This window comes from Haemaphysalis longicornis, unplaced genomic scaffold (genome assembly GCF_048455015.1).
Source record: "Haemaphysalis longicornis isolate Haplotype H1 unplaced genomic scaffold, Haemaphysalis longicornis Haplotype H1 scaffold_2, whole genome shotgun sequence".
Classification (NCBI taxonomy): Eukaryota; Metazoa; Arthropoda; class Arachnida; order Ixodida; family Ixodidae; genus Haemaphysalis; species Haemaphysalis longicornis.
This window is the reverse complement of record NW_027526295.1, coordinates 127293667-127315117: the sequence shown is the minus strand read 5'-3', so window position 1 is coordinate 127315117 and position 21451 is coordinate 127293667. Positions and strand designations below refer to the sequence as shown.

Here is a 21451-nt window from a genome sequence, read left to right as displayed (position 1 = left end):
CCAGGCCGGTTCAGCGCATGTGCTCTGCGCACAAGGCTGCTGTTGTGGCAACCTTCTTAGCAAGGTTCTCTATAGAAGCCAAAAGTGCTACAAGGAGACCTGGGTACCTGGCCACGAGGGCACTCAAGGAAATGCGGGAGCACCAAACGTTAAACCACAGCCTGCCTAAGAGCGCAGTGCTGCACTCAAGGGCACGTGTGTCGCAGCCAGGAAATCAAGGACAAATAGATACCACACATCTGCTACTGACGGCCGGTCAAAACAGACAAGCACCAAACGCCAAACAAACCATTCACGCCCCGGCAATTCGCTGTACTAAAGCAGATTAGGAATAATTTGCTACCAACTTTACCAGTAACACAATGATTACGACAACTACAAGAGACCCTGAATGTGCAAACTGCCGGGACTACTCCACCGTTTATCGCACAATTTGGACGTGCACATAGAACCAATCCCGAACATAACACATTTTTAATATAACACGACTTCATGGTAAAGGAAGCTGGCCGGGTCGAGTGCGGAAGCGGAAATAGCACTGTTCTAAGGCGGAGAGATTGCCATGTCGACTATACCGGGAGCTCCAGTCTCAGTGTTCGTTGTGGAAATGAAGTTATCTTCGTGTAATTACATTCATTTTAAATGGGAACTGCATTTACGGCCAAATAGGTTGTCCGGAGCATGCTGAGCACACTGCAAGAATTTTCAGGATATTTTTAAACGGCTTAGTACTGAGTATCTCAGAACCCCTAAAGTCTGTCCGCCAAATTATGAATATCCCTCCGATTTTTGTGTTCTTCTTTGGTTCGCGTTTTCAAGTAGGCTTTCGAACTTTCTGGTTGCGGAATCTTCTGGGCATCACCTGCCTTTCTTCTTGTGCCTCTGGGATTCTGTTCGTAAGTCCCTGACCGTTTTAAGTGCGAATGCACTTCTTAATAGACCCTGAACCTGCGTCCACCGGCGATGTCCGCATAGCATACCCACGTGGGGGATTGGCCAGGAATCTCCTCGTCTTTTTGGCAACGGGGGGAGATGGGCGCGCGCTGCCTGGCCGCTGACATGGCACATACCCACGTGGGGAATTGGCCAGGAATCGGGCGTGAGAAGGGCTAATGCACCCGCTTAAAGGAGTACTGACACGAAATTTCAAAGCTGAGATCCGCTCTAGCAATCACGTGCAACGACAACACAAATAGGTGTCTCTGAATAAATGCATCTTTCTTTCTTTGTAGTTGTGTGTGTGTGTGTGATCTCTCTTTCGCGAACATTACCGAACCGCGCAAATTCAACTCGTGCATTCGCACTTTCACATTCTTCCCCTCGGGGAAATGCGGGGAATTTTTCTTGTTTTCTGGTACTGTTTTTCTACTTTGTTGAAATTTAGGCGCGAACTTAAGCAGGGATAACAACGTAGCACGATGATCAATGCCAGCTCAATGCCAATGAGCCTCAATGCCAGCTTAAGAATATACGGGTATCTTAAGAACGGCCCATGAAATCGCACTCAGGAGAATTACCTATACTTAAACACAGCACTGTGTGACACCTGCATCACACATTCTTTGGAAGAACGGCTTAACGCGCACAAATTCAGTCAACATCAACGACTGCGAAACATGACACCGGACATAAGCAACCTTCACAACCTAGCATACGACACCAGCCGAAGAGAGAAGCGCCGATGAGCAACTCAAGCCTGACATACACGGTGAAATCTGCTCAGCTCCACTATCCCTTAACGTGCATACGGACTTTCAAAACGAAATTAAGGGCACCGTGAGGGAGATCGACAAGACTGATATGCAACTAGAACTTTTCTACACGAACGTCCGCCAGCAAGATGGGATGGACGTTACCGTTGTATACTGAAACCGTACCCTCATCCAAGCAGGTATAGAACTTCACCTCAATGTAACTGCCGATGTGGAGACAAGGTTAATCGTGCGTTCTAGAGAACACTCTTGCAAGGCTGTGCCAGACACCGGTAGAGTCTACGTTTACACAGAATCACCGCCGCATACCCTTAACTTCCCCCAGCCGAGTTCCTGATTTAGTACGCGCCTAAATTTCAACAATCTATGTTCATCAACTGGCATCTCTACTTATTTTCTTCTTCTACAGCACCCCTCACCCACACAGCTATGCATCCGTCCCGGGTTCGGAGTTTGTGTCCGAAAGGAGCGCATCTCCACCTGAACTGGCACGGCTGCGTCCAACACCGCACTCCTCTCTCTCAATATTCGTGTGCACCCGCCTCACAGTTTTCGCGGGAGGAACACTTATACCCTGAATCACGCTGGGATAAAATTTAACTAGTTTTGCAACCCAGACTGCCTCAACAGGGTAGATTCGAACTGCCGGTCATTCGCAGGATATTACACAAGTTAATAAACTGTGCGAAGTCAGACTGGGTTGAACGAGTAAAGAACAATGGATGGTATGAGAACCTGCCGCTATTCTCTGTGTACAATACGCGGCGAATGAAACGCGAACATGAAAATATGAATCAAGACACGCAAATAGCTCAATTTCTTTCCATACAAGTCAAAAATGACCCGTGGCTTGGTTACAAAAACAAAGTATAAAAGTGCAGCTTTCGGAACAAAATAATAGCGGGCCATTCTTGAGGTCGTGGGTTCCGATCCCACCTGAAGGGCATTTTTTCTCCACATTTTCTTTTCTTTCCAAATTCTTTATCTGTTTCAATGACCTACCACATCCTCCCATTTGCTTTCCGAGGTTTTCTTCACTGCCAACTCTTATTTTTTGTGTTAGTTTCAACAAGCCCCTTATTTCCTATTCTTATTAGCTACATTCATAGCGAGGGCCTCTGTTCTGGCAGTCTTGGGGCCATAGGAAGCTTAAGAGGGTTTAACGCTACTCGACAGCTCTCGACATCTCGTAGACACTCGAGTGACGGCCCGGGGATTAAAAAGAAGGTCCCGTTCACCCCGAGTCGACTGAGTGGCTACCACCCCCAAGCACAGGAAACAAAAATACCTAAACATAAACACCCCAGAAAGTGAAGGGGAAAATCGCCCGGCCGGTAGCGTAGTGGTTATCTCACCAGACCAGTATTCGGGAACTCGTGGGATCGGATCCCACCTGGCGGGCATTTTTTCTCCACTTTCTTTCTTTTTTTCCAAATTCTTTATCGGTTTCAGTGACCTACCACATCCTCCCCTTTGCTTTCCGAGGTTTTCTTGACTGCCAACTCTTATTTCTGTGTTATTTTCACGAGCCCCTCATTTCCTATTTTTATTCGCTATATGCATAGCGAGGGCGTCTGTTCTGGCAGTCTAGGTGCCATTGGAAGCTTAAGAGGGTTTAACGCTGGTCGATCACTGTCGACATGTCGGAGACACTTGAGTCACGGCCCGGGGGTAAAAAGACGATCCCCTTCACCCCGAGTAGTCCGAGTGGTGCTGGCTACCATCCCCAAGCACAGGAAACAAAAATGCCTAAACATAAATACCCCAGAAAGTGGAGGGGAAAATCGCCCCGCGGGTAGCGTAGTGGTTATCGCACCAGACCGGTATTCTGGAGGTCATTGGTTCGGATCCCACCTGGCGGGCATTTTTTCTGCACTTTCTTTCTTTCTTTTGAAATTCATTATCTGTTTCAATGACCTACGACATCCTCCCCTTTGCTTTCCGAGGTTTTCTTGACTGCCAATTCTTATTTCTGTGTTATTTTCAACGAGGCCCTCATTTCCTATATATATATATATATATATATATATATATATATATATATATATATATATATATATATATATATATATATATTTATATATAGAGAATCAGAAAATGGGAAAATGAGGGGCTCCGTGAAATAAGACAGAAAATAATGGTTGGCAGCCAAGAAAACCTCGGAAAGCAAAGTGGAGGTTGTGGTGGGTCATAGAAAGAGATGAAGAATTTTTTTAGTCGAAAAGAAAGTGGTGAAAAAATGCCCGCCGGGTGGGATCCGAACCCACGACCTCCAGAATACCGGTCTGGTGCGATAACCACTACGCTACCGACGGGGCTGTTTCCCCAGCACTTTCTCGGGTATTTAGGTTAAGTAATTTTTGTTTCCTGCACTTGGGGGTGGTAGCCAGCGCTACTCGGACTACGGGGGGTGAAGGGGACCTTCTTTTTAACCCCCGGGCCGTGACTCGAGTGTCTACGACATGTCGAGAGTGGTCGACCAGCGTTGAACCCTCTTAAGCTGCCTTTGGCACCAAGACTGCCAGAACAGAGGCCCTCGCTTATCATGTAGCAAATCAGAAAATGGGAAAATGAGGGGCTCCGTGAAATAAGACAGAAAATAAGGGTTGGCAGTCAAGAAAACCTCGGAAAGCAAAGGGGAGGTTTTGGTGGGTCATAGAAAGAGATGAAGAATGTTAAAGAGTCGAAAAGAAAGTGGTCAAAAAATGCCCGCCGGGTGGGATGCGAACCCACGACCTCCCGAATACCGGTCTGGCGCGATGACCACTACGCTACCGCTGGGGCTGTTTCCCCAGCACTTTCTCGGGTATTTATGTTAAGTAATTTTTGTTTCCTGCACTTGGGGGTGGTAGCCAGCGCCACTCGGACTACGGGTGCTGAAGGGGACCTTCTTTTTAACCCCCGGGCCATGCGTCGAGTGTCTACGACATGTCGAGAGTGGTCGGCCAGCATTGAACCCTCTTAAGCTCCCTTTGGCACCAAGACTTCCAGAACCGAGGCCCTCGCTAAGGATGTAGGGAATCAGAAAAGCATGTAGCGAATCACTTTCTTTTCCACTCAAAAAAATTCACAGCATATCCACGGGGTGAATGATGATGAGTGGGCGAAGCTCCTGAAGGTAAATCATCTGTAAAACCGTGACTCTTCAGTGAAAGTTCGCCCACTACATTTGTGTCCGAACGTAACGTCTAGAAAGTCTCGCTTAAACCGCGTGTCGGCACCTTGGGGCTGAGCTCGCCTGATGCGTTTTGCATACGCCTCACGAGCTCTCACTGCATCGGGGTCTGCCTGCCGATACGCGCGCTTTCTCGCCGCTTCCCGTTTTCTGACGTTTTGGAGATCCTCTTCGCGCCGCAGCCGTACCGCTTCGCGTACGGCAGGGTCCTCGCGCCGTTGCCGTGACGCTTGGGCCTCTCGTTCTCGAACGCTGGAATCTTGGCGGCGTCGTCGCGCAGCCAGACGACACGCTTCGGCCTCCCGCTCTCGTACGGCAGGATCTTGGCGGCGGCGTCGCGCAGCTTCACGGAGCGCTTCTGCCTCGCGGGCTCGCACGTCTGCAGCCTTATCCATAGGGCGACTCCGAGCGCGCGCCAACAGCGAACGGATTTTATTACAACGCTCCCCGCCATTTAGTAAACAATCCAAGAACTAAACTAGAGGTAGCCACGCCATTTAGTAAACAATCCAAGCGCATCTTTTCATCATATACAAGTACCGCCATCTAGTAAACAATCCAAGAACTAAACTAGAGGTAGCCACGCCACCTAGTAAACAATCCAAGACCTAACCTAGAGGTGGCTACATACATACGTCGAGGGTGGACAGACCCACGCCTTAAGGAGCTTCGCCCCTACAAATTCTTCATCTCATTCTATGACCTTAAACAACAGCGCCAAAGACAAGGACTAGGCAATAAGCACAGACAAGCGCTGACAAACAACGGAGCGTAATTTATTGCGGCTCGCTTATAAATACGCTTTTCACACATAAAAATACATAAAAAACAGAAGATTTACACAACCATGAGAAAACGTAATCACGTCTTGTCATATCTACAACCACACGTTTACCCATTAAGGTAATTTATCTCTTTTTGTGTTAAAGCCACCGACGGCTTGCTGACGCATTTTTCTTTCTTCCCCGCAATCTCGAACTCTTCGTGTATCTCCCTCGTATCCGTATCTCTGTACCACTTCAAAATGGCGCAGTCATCCAGAAAGGGCACACAGCTGCATGATGTGAAATTAAGAGCGAGGTTGCTTCCCGTGCGTGTCTTCATCGTGTTGGCGTGTTCGCGCAGCCGGTCATTCACGCATCTTCCAGTTTGCCCGATGTACGGTCGACCGCAACGAAGGGGAATGTCGTAAACAACTTCTTTGGTGCACTCCGTGAAGCGTGTGGCATGATTCCTGGTGCACATTCTTCGATCTTCATTATAAGACTCAGCATTCACTTTGCCACACAAGTTACCCAACTTGTTTTTTGCGGAGAAGACCACATTCACGCCCGCCCGGTTTCCTACTTTCTTGAGCCGATGCGATAAGCCATGAATATACGATATAACCGCGACCTTCTTCTTGACTAGCTCCGTTTTGCGCTCTTTTGCGCTCTTTTCCGGACTTTTGCGGTGTTGTTCAAGATCAGAATGAATCAACTGGCCCCAGTCGAGACGCGAATTCATTCTATGATCCACCACAACCTCCCCTTTGCTTTCCGGGTTTTCTTGACTGCCAACTTTATTTTCTGTCTTATTTCAGGGAGCCCCTCATTTTCCCATTTTCTGATTCGCTACATGCTTAGCGAGGGCCTCTGTTCTGGCAGTCTTGGTGCCAAAGGGACCTTAAGGATGTTCAGCGCTGGTCTACCACTCTCGACATGTCGTAGACACTCGAGTCATGGCCCGGGGGTTAAAAAAAAGGTCCCCTTCACCCCCCGTAGTCCGAGTGGCGCTGGCTACCACCCCCAAGTGCAGGAAACAAAAATTACTTAACATAAATACCCGAGAAAGTGCCGGGGAAACTGCCCTGCCGGTAGCGTAGTGGTTATCACACCAGACCGGTATTCTGGAGGTTGTCGGTTCGGATCCCACCCGGCGGGCATTTTTTCACCACTTTCTTTTCGTCTCAAAAAATCCTTCATCTCTTTCTATGACCCACCACAACCTCCCCTTTGCTTTCAGAGGTATTCTTGACTGCCAACCTTTATTTTCTGTCTTATTTCAGGGAGCCCCTCAATTTCCCATTTTCTGAGTCGTTACATGCTTAGCGAGGGCCTCTGTTCTGGGAGTCTGGGTGGCAAAGGGAGCTTAAGAGGGTTCAACGCTGGTCGACCACTCTCGACATGACGGAGACACTCGAGTCACGGCCCGGGGGTTAAAAAGAAGGTCCCCTTCACCCCCCGTAGTCCGAGTGGCGCTGGCTACAACCCCCAAGTGCAGGAAACAAACATTACTTAACATAAATACCCGAGAAAGTGCTGGGGAAACAGCCCCGCCGGTAGCGTAGTGGTTATTGCACCACACCGGTATTCTGGAGGTCGTGGGTTCGGATCCCACGCGGCGGGCATTTTTTCACCGCTGTCTTTTCGACTCAAAAAATTCTTCATCTCTGTCTATGACCCACCACAACGTCCCCTTTGCTTTCCGAGGTTTTCTTGACTGCCAAACCTTATTTTCTGTCCTATATATATATAAAAGCCACGACGGGTAGTGTCAGTTTCATGCGCTTGCTGTCGGCCTGTACACACTAGTACGCATATCTGTGGAGAAATCTCCAGAATCCCGGCATATACAACAGCGGGAGAAAATAATTTGCAGGCTTTTTTGTGACGCTGTCTTTTTACACCTCGAAGACTGCCAGCTTAAGTAGTGTGCCAGAAGCAGGAACCCACAGAACCCAGCCTTAAATTATGTAAGGTGTTCCTAAGGACTGGTGATGTGACTGGACTGGGGATGTAACCAAAACGACTCTCCCACCAACTCACCGGTTAAGAAACGTTTTCCCACGTCCCTCAGTACCTCCTCTACCGCCTCTGCATCTCCTGCTATGCTGCCCCAGAAAGCTCTACTGCTTGTAAGATCCAGTGGTGAACCCTCTGGCGAAGAGCGTTATAAGTGTGCTACACTAAAACTTTCATTCGGTGGTTGACTACTTTTTTACAAGTGCGCTAGGAATAAAGACAATGCACCACTTGATAAATAATCCGTCTGAATGGATCCGAAAGTGGTTTAAGAGGTATTACTGTTTTGAAAAATATAGCAAGCTTGGAGTTCCTTCTAAGTGCTGCCAAATTTTTACCCTTTAATAATTTGCCGCACGTTAACGGTAATAAGACATCTTGCTACTTAATTTTTGGTAATCAACCGGAGAAATGAAATTACAAAAAAAATCTCAAGGGCTATTAGCGAAACTCTTAAATAGGCGAACAAAGGACGAAGGAGAACAATGTGGTCACAGTTGTAAAACGCGCTGTAAAAAGTTAGCGGTACCTTACAGAACCCAATAATTTTCTGATTGTTACATATCGGAAGTAACACAGAGGCTGTGGTCCTTCCTGCTCCTTTTTTGATAATCGCGCAGTGTGTCAAATATCAACACAGAAATGGTTCACCCCACTGTTTATCAAAACAACACCATGACGCGCCAAACATCCCATTCGCCATCCTTGAAAAATGCTGAAGAAATGAGCCGCCTCGAGCGGGACAAGACGTCTTCAATAGGCCGCATTCTGCTCAGTCGCGCTGCGAGGTAAAGAATTGAAGCGCTCTGACCGATAGCACTTAGAAACTGACTGAGTCACAACTTTTGAAATATCGATCATTTTGCAACGCTCACGGCTCACCGCATAATTAAAGAAAATTACGATGTAATCGATTAGGACCGTTCGTCTACGCGCGTAGCGGCGCTTCAAAGTAGCTTCCGCGGGCGGCCGCCGCTGCAGTTTTTCCACCCATGACCAGCGCCAGGGCCGACGCTGTGGCGGAAAAGGAAACTAGTACCGTCACCGACGGAAAAGCGCATTCGGCTGGCCGTGCCCTGTTTCCATCGAGCGGCCGTGCACATACGGACAATTCAGCGGGAACGACATTTTTTTTATTTCGAAGTACGTCCGGGGGTGAGCGTTGCAGGTAAGCGTTGCTGTGGTACCAACACTTAAATTTCAGCCCTGTACACTGTCATTCCAGAGAGGTAGTTCCAGGATCCTTTTTAGGTTATCCGTCCGTCGTCAACAGGAGGGCGAAATTCGCGAACATTACGCTGCACAGCAACTCCTAGGACATGTGAACAGCACTTGTCAGCTACATGCTGACGACGTCAAGGAATATATCCAGCTGAGCCATTTGATTTGAAGTGGTCAGACAAGAATAGGTATCGCTGTCTTCGTATCGCACGTCCTTGATGACAAGCTTGTGAGTACCTTCATCGTCATGGATAACTGAGTACCGATCGGAAGGGGCAATTATAATAAAGCCGATCGAAATCACTTGGGGTCCTTTAAATCGTTTCCACAAGATCTGGAAGAAAGAAGACACCCAAAACAGAGGTGAGCATTAGGCCGACTCTGAAGTATGTCTGTGCTTAAAGAACTGATTGGGTTAAACAGGAGTGAAACGCACAAAGAGAAAAACGTGCAGCTACTGAACTGGAAAGTATAAGTCGCCATGTGCATAACATGGCCAGGGTCATACACGCAATTTTATCCTGGGCTTCATTGCTAAAACCAATTACCAAGTTGAGGGGCACTGCAGTGCCTCTACTTCAGGTTGCCACGACCATAAAACACACAAGCACACGTTTCTAGAAAAGCGTGCGAAGTATTTTAACTTTTACGAAAAAACCGCCATAAAAGTGATCTTTTCATGTCATTTGAACTAGTGCACGGTGTCTTACCTATTTTCTTATGATGGTTCGTTGCGATGTAATAAACATACTTTTTCAGGTACGGCTTCTTTGTGTTACTGTAAGTGATATGTCAATTTCTCAGCAGGGCGCACAAGAAGGTACTTGGAATTTCTGCCGTATCCCGTTGTTTTTAAAAAAGATTTGTTGGCGTCTACTCACCGGCAGTGTGATTCCGGCTGTGCCGCAAGAATGTAGCTGTGGCACCCCAATCCTATTATGTTATCCGTCTAAGCCCATCTGTGTGGAATATTAGTTTGAATGCGCTGCGTATGATGACTACGTCCCGACGCGGCCTGAGTCTACTATTGTAGCCCCGTGTAGCGGGCGCGACTAAAATATAATTGCACTTGGCTAACATTGGTCGATTATAGTGCTACGGTCTACACATACCGCACGAGTACAAGTAATGGTAGCAGGAGATACCTTGTTGTTTGGGCGTTATTAAGGAGGTTGCACTTCCAATTAAAGTAAAGGTTCTTGAAAACATTTTGTCTGGAAACTTTTACTTGATCTAAGCCAGAAAGACAATGCGGAGCATTGTACTGATATAAACGATGCTTTACAGTGACTGTTTAAGCTATAAATCAGTCTTTTTTTTCCTTTTAACGACTTTGTCACAAGCGTTCTTAATATTGTTACGTGGCGGCAGATGACACGGACCATGTAGCGATGAAGCGATGTATTTACATAATGGTTAAAGAACTATTTACATAATGCCAAAACGGAGCCCGGCCTGGCAGCGTGGCGCACACAGCTCTTCTTCTTCGTCACCTTCCTTGGTGGTGGGCCATCGCGCGACGGGGATTGTCCGCCACGTCCCGTGACGATATGTTTATTCCTGTCTGCACAGTGACTTGTGGCATTAGCAAAGTGGCATGGAATGCCACAGGCATTGTTTTTAATTATTTGAAAGACTTTTTCAAGAGCGAGGATAAACATGGCTATCGTTCCTATGTTCTTGAAATCATTATATGTGGGACGAGTAACGTTTTTGGGTGTTGTTTTCTTATGGTACAAATGGACAGCGTGAAAAAGAATCAAATATCACGCCGATTTGAAGAGCGGAACGAACACGTCCGTTGATGAATTTTTAGCGTGCTGTAATTACAACGGGGATAAAGATTTCTCTGTGCTTTCAGGGCCTTTTGTTGTGCTTACAGGGTCTAGCTCTGTAATAATGCGAAACCATGGCTTAACGACGGAGGTTGAAAATTCTGCGCAGTTCGGAATGCGAAACAAGCAGAGAACCGACGTGCTTCCAAAGCTCGGCGATAATATATTATTAAAGGTGGCTACAACGAATGACGTATGGCCATCGACTAGCAAAAACGTGTACTCGGCCCTTTAATAGTTAATTTTGCGCGTGGTAATTGCAAAACGAGAAGCTAGATGAGTAGCAGATCCCAAGAAAGAGTGATTAGGGGAACCTTCAAGCCGAAGACAAAAATCAAAGAAATCATGATACGCCGAGAGAAAAGTAGAAGGCAACATTAAGAGGACACCGTGGTGCCACCACACACAAGATCATAGAAAATGGTGCGCCACTGCAGGCACCTGTCTGACTATATATAAAAACTAGCGCTACCTACTACGTGCCGCCAGCTGTTCGAAATTCCTCGGCTGGTGCATACGTGAAATCGCCCCTCACATGTAGGCGAATCAAAGATATTGGTAAAAAAGAAACAGCACCCACTATAGCAAAGAAGAACTAGCTACTGAGTTCGACTATGACGCGTCTGCCTCACCAGTACCTGCGAAAAAGCTGCGATAGTACGGTATTACCCCAAAAGGCAGCTAGCAAGCAGTACCATACACTAAATAAAGCCTTTCACGTTGCCCTCCCCAATACAATTTGGCGGCGTAAATAACACCATACTGCATGTTAATCAGTTCAAGCCTCATGCTTCTGCGTTCACTACATAATAGGTAGTCCTCAAGGGCTTCAGTAGTTTAATTTTTAAAGCGACGTTTACCACTTTTACAGCCTTTTGTTTTTTCACTTCATATCATTGCCATCTAGAAACGATGAGAGATATTTTTGGGAATTTTAAGGTTCGTGCTCTTCGAGTCAACAAACGAAGCATGAACATGCGCTTTCTTTGAAACAAGAAAAACAACGTTATAATTATAATCAGCCACAAAATAGACAAAAGAATGCAACTCACTTGGTGAGGTTCTGGGATTTTAACTGAGCAATTCAACGATACAGTCTGCCCCAGCGTCGCAGTGATATTCTTGACAGGAGTAATAAATGAAGGGCCGGCATCGAGGTTTGGTGATGTCGTCACAGGATTCAGGTTTGGTGATGTCGTCACAGCATCAGGATCTGCGCTTTAAAAAATTACATTCCCGGTTATTTTTAAAGGAAATTCCAATCGCGTCTACACTGTCATCTTGTCTCGGTTTTCCTAGACTTTAGAGCAGAATATATAATTGACTATCTTCTACCAGTTCAGCAATATAGATATGCCTTTGCGGTAGTGCGGACAACAAAGAGCATGCTCGATATTTCCTTCGCACCGCTTTTCCAGCCCACCAAATTGTTTTCAACGGAACACACATCGTTCACGCCTGCTATCGTAAAAGATTTGCTCACATTAGAAAAAATTAACAAAAACTGAGCTCTTGTTGGCGAACAATATCAAATATTTCTTCTCGAGATAAAATATATATTAACCAGAACTCCCAGCTTTCGATGGAGCTTAAAGAGGGTAAATATTCCAAAGAGATTTAATGTAACTTGACGAATATAGCGTTCTTATATCCAGAGAATGTAAGCTTTTCCCCGAAAAGCCCGAAAAGCAGTTTTTGGGCGCAGTAGAGTTTTTAGGTTCATAAAAGGCAATTGAACTGTCAAAAGGTCACCTTCAAAGCAAGAATCAGGCCCACCTCCCTTTGCGCTTTTTGGCTATCGGGAAACTGCGAAACGATTTCAGTCGAGATTCAGAATATGGGGCTTAACTGAGCCAAACTACACCAGGGTTATGAGGCTCGCCGCAGTGGAGGGTTGAGGAAGAATTTTGATCACCCGGTAAACTTTACGTGTGCCGAAATGTCAACAAATGGGCGTTTTTGCTCCAAAGCACAATGTATTAGCCTCTGAGCCACTGCGGCGTGTGAAAACTTGAAAAAGCATCTACTGGCGTTTACATTATTAGTCCTGCTGATTTAAAGATTATGGCTTACATAATATAAATGCTATGATCAAAATCATTGTCCTATCAAAGGATCGAATCCTATCAAAGGATTCTATCCGTCAGTCAGTCAATTAGTCCTTTATAGAGCGAGATAATTGTGTATGATATAGTGTAGACAACCTGGAAATATTTTAATTTTTCTGTTAACAAGGGAGAACTAGTGCAATATGAAAGCAGAGCATTTCTTGTGGTAATATAAAACGCTCAGATGTTCAGCCAGCAGTTCGTTATCCAATTATGGTATTGTTGATATCCCTATCACCTACCCTGACGAGGAAGATCGTCTTGCAGCGTGAGGGCGGGATTAGTTGTCAGCTATTCATGAGAGAATGCAGACGGTTCCCCGGCCTCTTTCGTGTTTACAAGTGGTGCCGTGACCAGGATTTCTACCTCCACGCAACTAGCGCCAGCAACCAGGAGCCGAAAAAATGACGGCGTCGGAGCAGCTGATTGACGTGGTCCAGACAACGAGGAGGCCATTGTGGAAAGCTGCGGTATCCGACGAGCTGACTGAAACTTAAGAGAGCTTCAGAAAACCGTTTCGTAAGATGAACAATGACATTGCAATGGAAAAGAAGAAGGGTATACGGTCGCTAAAAACACCTCTCATGAACACAGCCGAGCATCATAGAAGAAGGAGCCGAAAGAATGGCGGTTTGCCTAACGCAAGCAGATAAAGGGGCTGGAAGAGTGATTAAAAGAAGAAAACCACGAAATAAAGCAATATTGACCAGACAAAGTGGTAGGCAGTGAATTTGAGAGAATAATCGAATACGACATGGAGATATTGGCTATCCTATCAAAGCTTGATACAAGCATTGCGGAGTCCAACCCAAAAAGTGTAAATGCCGCGGCTAACCTCCCGACGTTAGCGCCGAGCACTCAGCACACGCCAGTTCAGCAGACATTGAGCTGGCAAGGTGGGGCTTACAAAGTTCGATGGAAATGAGCTGCAGTGAAACAGATTTCGGAATCTACAAATCGTCAGTTCACGACAGGCCTAACATGACTAAAGCCCTTACGTTCAACTACTTAACGGCTTCATTACCTGGCAAGGCAGCTGCTACAATGGAAGCATTACAGTTCCCCGCTGAGAAGAACTATGACAGCGCAATACAGTGATTGAAGGACACGTTCGGAAGGCATGAAAGATAAGTGGATCTGAAAAATTGCAAAGGTAAAATGAGCGAGGGATACCGAAGAGCTCAGAGAGCTGTTCAAAGCCGTACAAGTGAGCATGCTCGCTCCAGATTTACTGAATGTGAGACTCGAGTTTTATGCACCAATACTCTTTCCAGTGTTGAAGATTGTTATTCTAGCGGCGTTATCAGTAGAGCTCAAATTGAAGGAGGTGGATCAGAATAGGCTGGGCATACAAAGAGAAGAACGAGAGCAAGGCGAGTCACCAGGAAAAACAAGTGCGGAATCCCTAACGCAACTGTTTGAATTTCTTCGGAATAAAGTAAACTTGATAGAGGAGACAGAAAAGGAGCAAAGATCAGGGACTCGGAAACAGAAAAGAGAAAGCACGTGACAGTTTCCTACAACAGCGAGGTTGTATAGCTCATCTGAAAGAGTGTGCATATTTTCAAACAAACCAACCAAGCGACAGAAATTTATCGCCACAGCATGCTGATGGAAGAGAGAAAGGACGCGCTCGCAGACATCAGGGCATGCTCGAACTGTACGCTGGCATACCACACGGCACGTATTTGTAAAGCTAACGTGCAATGGAAACGATGCAAAGAAGGACACGCGACACCAGTATGTACAACGGAACCAGAAGCGAAAGCCCGACAACATGTCGCCATGGTTCAACCACAACAATCGACAATGTATAGCATGCATGCCATTGAAAGGACGGAAAAGCAATGCGTGCTCCTACAAACTGCGGTAGCTTGCAAACAAGGAGACTGCTCAGGCAACTGCGTCCGACTCTTCACTCACAGCGGCAGCCAAAGATCATTCATTCAAGCCGGATTACCGGAATCAAAATGAGCAAATGTAATCAAACAAGAAAGGTTGACGATTGGATCATTCGATGGTAATGAAACGGTGATCTTGGACGTCGTACAAATGACTGTAGGGCATCGAACCGAAAACCAAGCCACCGTCAGTGAAGCACTGAAAGTGAACATAATATTCCGTAATTGTCTGCCAAGATCATCTAAAGAAATAAGCAGAAAGATGAGGAAGCTACATTTGGAGGTTGCGGCGAGATAAACAGAGCAAGAACGCCGAGATCGATAGGGTGGCTAATTGGCTCTGATTACTATTCGGAGTTTTTCATGGGACAAATAAAACGACTAGGTGAGAAGCTAGTGTAGCGCTTCAAGGAAGACATAACAATGAAGAATGTTCGCTACTCGGTATGTCTTCCATGTTAAGATGACATAAACGGGGATATCAACAAAGAAATTGCAACGAAAAGGCTACTACAGTAAACAACCTGGCTTAAGAATAATGATTCTCTCAGGAGATATGACGCGGCGATATCGGAATATTTCACCTCTGGTGTCGCCGAAAGAGTTAAAGAGCACACAGAACAAACGAACATTCCTTCGTACCGTATGTCTCACCACGCAGTAATTCGGGAGGACCGACGAACAACTAAAGTTAGTGTCGTTTTTGACCACGGACAAAAATACTGCTCTACCCACTGAAGATAACATAGAAACTTGGTAGAAATATTTTCCCTTTCATGGTCTTGACGTTTCTAGCTGGTTTGACTGGCATTGCTTAAGCGGTGTGTACGCCATTATCTGTTTTTGTTAGTTGCAGTAGGTGACCCACAAGACATTCAGTTTCAAAAAATACAAAAAAATTGACAGCCAAACATCGATTCCCTTTCAGCTGCGACGAGCTAATCATGCAGTGCCTCAGCGTGTATGGTGATTACTAAAACTTTTGCAGTGCTTCTAGGACTAAAGATATGAGTGACGTCTTTATCGGAGAGGTATACGCCTCGAGCTTCGCGATCGCTGCGCCGCCTGCCGCCGCTTCTCCGCGGCGTTGACGGGATTTGCGCTGCGTGACTGATAGGGGCTCGTGCAGTGTTTTGTTTCTATTTCGCTTCTTTTCGCCTTTCCGCGCCATAAAAAAACTTGTTATGGTGACGACTATAGGCAAAGAGTACGTTTAGGTCACTTAAAAAGCAGCTGCGTCTTCGTAGAGTACGCGATCGCCTGCAAGAGCTACCCGGGGACGCGGTTCTGCGCGCTTCGTCACCGGTCTTCCGGGCGTCGGCGACGGCAGCAACATATCACCCATGTCACCTCCAAAACATCATGCACAAATGAATTCTACTGACGCCTCGTTTAGACCTGATATTGGCACAATGAAAGGTTGGCGTCATTTTGCAGCGTGGACAACGAATGCGGCTTCGTTTCGCATATATACGCCGCAGAAAAATATGTTTCGGGGATGTGATTACCCAATCCCGGACAATAACTTATGCCTTTTATAAGAATATAAACCATGCGAAAATGTAAAGTATATTCCAAGCCTGTGCGTCGTTAAATATGTGCCCACACACGCCATATAGCAAGAACCAAGGAAATGAAACCACAGAAAAATAAATGCTGTGCCAATGCGGAATTTAGAAACATAATAGCTCTAACGGAAATGAAGAAAAAAAAACAGTGCAGCTTCTGGCATGCTAAAGACCGTCGTCTTAACATAAGCCAGGTAGGTTTCACTAGACCAACTATACGCGAAATGCACTGCTATTTCGCGAGAAATCGGTAGGGGGGCGGGGAGGGGGACGCCGTGTACAAATGCGGAGCGGAATCAAGCAATGAACGTTTTAGTAATCCCACACATAAATCTCGTGTTCACTTTCCTTTTGTTTTTCTACTTTAACGAAGAGCTGATCGTACAGCGGACGCATTTTTGGAAGTATACAGGGTAGGCTGTTCTACAAGCGATGAAATGTGTCGTTGAAAGAGTGTGGTATGTGATAAGGCCCTCTGATTTCAGTTTCCGGTTTATTCTGTAGGCTCCCTGTGCCATATGACGATATTTCGAAGAAGCATTTAGTCGCGGATGCGGATTATATTGTAAGCCCGTCTCCGCGCTGCTCGCAGAAGATATATGTAGCAGATGAAAGTCTGCGGGCGCGCACCTCACGACAACACGACTCTGTCGTGTGCTGATCCCCGAGTATTGTCCATCGTACTTTTGTTGAATATTTCCGAAATTAACACAGACTGGCTTGTAAATGCTGGTGATAAATATCTGAGGTATAATATTGGCAAACGTAACTGGTGTGCTGTCAGGTATGAGCGCTCCGCTGATTATGTAAGCGCACAAAACCGATTTAAATCGTGGTGTATAGCCGTAGCATGAACATATGAGGAACCGGTGGTTACGGAGACACGGCTAGTAAATTCAGGTCAGTGTACCTACAATCGGCTTCATCATACGCCGATTACGCGACGCTGGCCTGTGACACACACCTGGCGCTTATACAGACCGAAAATACCACACTAAGATCGCGTCGGAAACATTTACACTTTCGTAAACACGCCCCATTTGCGAACAGAGTGACTGCTCCACACAAACATGAATTTCAAACGCCCACAAATGGTAAATCTCAGTCGTGAACGTGCCGCAAAAGCAGCGGCGGCACTGGTCCCGCGCCTGCTTTCGAAAGGGGCCGCTAGGGGGATTTCAGTGGCGCCCCTACAGGCCGCGCTCGAGGCGTATAAGGTTCTCTTTCATTTTCCCAATAATACTCCAACGTTTAACCAAACACGAAAGCAATTCCAGGCCCATTTACACTCATTCTTTACACTTCCTTAGGGGTAATAAAGAAACCCATTCCCTTTGTAATGAATGAAATACAAAGACCTCTCTTACCTGCATTCGCGATTAGGAACGGATTTCGGGTGCCGTATGTTTGAGAAAATAATACGGTTGCCACGAGGCTCTTCGTTTCCATCTAGAGTTCGCGTAAGGGATAACCGCATTTAAAGGCTTTTCAAGTCTCCACTTTTTATACGTACCTCAAGGTTACAGTATTACCCCGAACTAAAATGATTTATGTTATTGTTATCTCTTAATCTAAGCCCCCAGTTGGGTTGACAAGAAAGTGTCCCGTGACGAAAAAAGTTAATCTAGTAAGCTACAGTAGGACTGCAGTGACCGGCTGACCTCGTCGCAAAAGGCAAAGTCATGAACAAATGAAATGCGAATACAAAAATATTAACAAGAAGACGCAAAATAAATGTATTATTCGTGGAGGCGTAATAATGGTACGATATTGATGTATTTGAAAAGCTACATATCCAGACATTGGTTTGACATGAAACAGAAATGAAACAAAATCGCGCTATCCGGGTGTTCCGGTTCTTATTTTTGGGTTCGCGTTTTATTTTTTCATGACTGGACGTGATTCGCAAAGAAAGATTTGTTTTTCTCCAATGAGATAAATACATTTATGTGCAAGTTAATTTGGCACTCCAATGCAGTGTGTCGGACAAAGCAATGATTCTCTCATCGTCATGATGATATCTATATGTTTCCTATACAATGACCGGTTGTGCATAAGTATATTGCAAATGCGCTTACACATGGCACTCAGCTTTCCATAGATATAACGTGAATTACAAGAGGCGCTTGAAGCCTACCAACGGCTACATGCTAACATCATGTGACAATGCTTGTGCGATTCCGCCATGCTTTCCTATGTTTCAATTGGAGAGCAATAAAGGCGGTTCATGAGAGCTGCGTATTTTACTAGCACGGTTTCCTTTCCAAGCAGCTACGTAACTTCTCAGCATACTCGACAGTTATAAAAACGGTGAAGAATACCATTATATTGTTTAACCAAACATTGCTTTGCCTTTGCGAGAAGCAGTGAGTAAAGACGACACAACACATCTACCATATGTTGGTGCTTCAACAATAAAAAAACACACAGACGTAAAAAGGGAAGTGGGATAGGTAGGAGCAACGCAATGTTATTTTACCTGAGTTTATGATGCTTTCGTTCATGGCGAAATGAGCACTCCGGCTTCCGAGACTGTTTTCGGCGTGGCAGCGATAGATTCCCATGTCGTCTACACCTAAATTTCGCATAATCAGGCTCGTGCTTAGTTTGCCATTTTCATGGCGGTTTTGGGTGACTTCATGGTTTTTTCCAGTGACATTCAAGGAATTCCGGTCCTTGCTCCAGTACACGAACGGGTACGGCGTACCGTGAATAGTGCACTGGAAGGTTACAACAAGCTGCGATTGTTCTCTGCTTAGTTTCATGCTTGATGTCTTAACAGCTGGGGCATCTGCAAAGTGAAATCAGAAAAGGATAAGACTGTAAATTCCCGTCCATGATTTTCATTGTCTAAACATGGAATATCGTTTATCTGCTTTATTTGGTAAATTTTTATCCAACTTGGTAAAATTATTCGCAGTGGTGCCACTGGGTTCTTTTCTGAATGGTGAAAGCAAGCTTTACAAATGTGTATATAATAGAAATGACGCAGCTAGCACAGCACGTTGATGACTCTCAGAATTTAAATAATACATCCAATACCGGCAAAATTATGGATGCCTCTTTGCCTTTTGCCGTTACGCAAAAAATATTCTATCGGAAACAGCCTGCCTCTTTGATAGTTCGTCGCAAAACACACATTATTTTTCTAAAAAAACAAGTAAATGTCTCAAACGATAGGTTGTTCTCACGAAACTTCTCTTGCCGTTCCAGTGAAACTCGGGTATTTCTTTCTTGAGTTTGTGGTTTCTTCGTTCTATTGCTAGTTACACACGCAATAAGCAAGCCATAAAAGTCGAGCTTTCAGAGTACTATAAATGGAGTATAGGGAGTATCTCTCTTCGGAGGTTATTCCCGTCGCCACCAGCGGAGGTTATTCCCGTAGGTTATTCGGAGGTTATTCCCGTCGCCACCGTCGCCACCAACTGTTATTCCCGTCGCCACCAGCCTTGCCTCTTTCATGGGTCACACAATTGTCTGACACCGAACGGTATTACGTTATCACACGAACGTGGAGAATGATTGGAAGCGCGCGTAGGGGTGAAGACGACCGAAACCCGCCGCCGCCATTGCCCCTTCAAATTCCATCTCGCGGATTAGCTGCAAATCAATACCGGTTGAAGAGCAATTCCCCGCCGGGAACTCCCGCGTATGCCCGTAGTTTTAAGTGCGAATGCACTTCTTAAGCGAGCCTGAAGCGTCCGCCGCCGTCCGCATAGCAACAGCTGCGGGTGCGCGCGCTCCTCGTCCTCCTTGGCAACGGGGGGAGATGGGCGCGCGCTGCCTGGCCGCTGACATGGCACATACCCACGTGGGGGATTGGCCAGGAATCTCCTCGTCTTCCTTGACAACGGGGGGAGATGGGCGCGCACTTCCTGGCCGCTGACATGGCACATACCCACGTGGGGGATTGGCCCAGAATCGGGCGTGAGAAGGGCTAATGCACCCGCTTAAAGGAGTACTGACACGAAATTTCAAAGCTGAGATCCGCTCAAGCAATTAAGTACAACGACAACACAAATAGGTGTCTGTGAATAAATGCATCTTTCTTTCTTTGTAGTTGTGTGTGTGTGTGTGATCTCTCTTTCACGAACATTACCGAACCGCGCAAATTCAACTCGTGCATTCGCACTTTCACATTCTTCCCCTCGGGGAAATGCGGGGAATTTTTTTCTTCAGCTTGGAAGGCCTTTCCAAAGACATTTCCGACAGTATATTTCACGCCTAAGTACGTGGCCATCATCGGTGGCCTGTGTATGTGTGCGCGGGTGGGGGGTGACAGCAGAAGGCGTGCACGCTCAGCTGTGCTTTGTGCCGGTACACATCACATGCCCCTTGTGCTGGTGGGACATTTAAACTTCGAAGTCTTAGTGCTAAAGGCGCCCTGTCAGCTGCCCTCCTTAATGGAACGGCAGGATATCTGGGTTTGTGTGTAAGCAGGAAGTAAGATTCGTGGGATGGTGGAGGGAAAACGCTAGCCGCATGTTTGTTCGCTGGAATAAAGCTCAAGGCCTTCCGGGTATTAACTCGGTCACACGGACACTTGTAGTTCGCGTGGAGAAAGAACAGAGGTAATCGAAGTTTTAACCCGAAGAGATTTCACAAATTTGCGCAAAAACAGCGTAAAACCGCTGCAACCGGCGTTGCCACATAACGTCCCTGCTCGCCGAGTACCTGCGAATGCCTCGCGGATGTGCAGCAACCTGAGCGCTTAGAATGCCGAAGTAAAGCAAATTTACTTGTTGAGGTTAATGAAAGGGCTTTCAGAGCGAAATTTTCGGCGGAATCACTCACTTCTAAGCACGGGCACGTAACCGGTTTCCGGTTTATGAGTGCTCACGTTGGGAGGGAAGGGAGGAGGGATGGACACCACATGTTTGTATCCCTTACTGATGGCATGTACCTTGGGCCGTCGAGAGGATTAAACGTGCAGGTTAAACGGGCCAATGCTATTTTACACGGTCGTTAGTGCTCGATGCGTTTTGGTTGTGCTACATGAACAGTACGTGGTAGGGAAACCGACAGCTTCATGTTCGTTCGCCAGAATGAAGCTCGCGTCTTTCCAACTTTCATTCAGTTAATCGGCTGGAAGCTATGCTCCATCGCACATTACAAAGAAACCTGTTTTGTTTTGTGCACTTTGTTCAC

At 46.2% G+C, this 21451-nt stretch overlaps 2 protein-coding genes across 4 annotated transcripts in view; both read right to left on the bottom strand.

Annotated features, from left to right (window-relative positions):
- Positions 1–21451, bottom strand: part of LOC144169203 (striated muscle preferentially expressed protein kinase-like) — a 290267-nt gene that overhangs the window by 115248 nt on the left and 153568 nt on the right. The gene's annotated exons all lie outside the window — the stretch shown is intronic.
- Positions 8806–21451, bottom strand: part of LOC144169202 (peroxidasin homolog) — a 74604-nt gene continuing 61958 nt past the window's right edge. The window contains exons 9-11 of one of the 3 annotated variants that reach the window (XM_077698241.1): positions 18783–19094; positions 11779–11939; positions 8806–9225 (exon numbers count right to left, since the gene is read on the bottom strand). In XM_077698241.1, the coding sequence (XP_077554367.1) occupies positions 9010–9225; positions 11779–11939; positions 18783–19094 (689 nt within the window). In that variant the 3' untranslated portion in view covers positions 8806–9009. Of the gene's footprint in view, positions 9226–11778; positions 11945–18782; positions 19095–21451 lie in introns of those variants that run through there. The other 2 variants (XM_077698242.1, XM_077698243.1) reach the window with 2 other exon arrangements.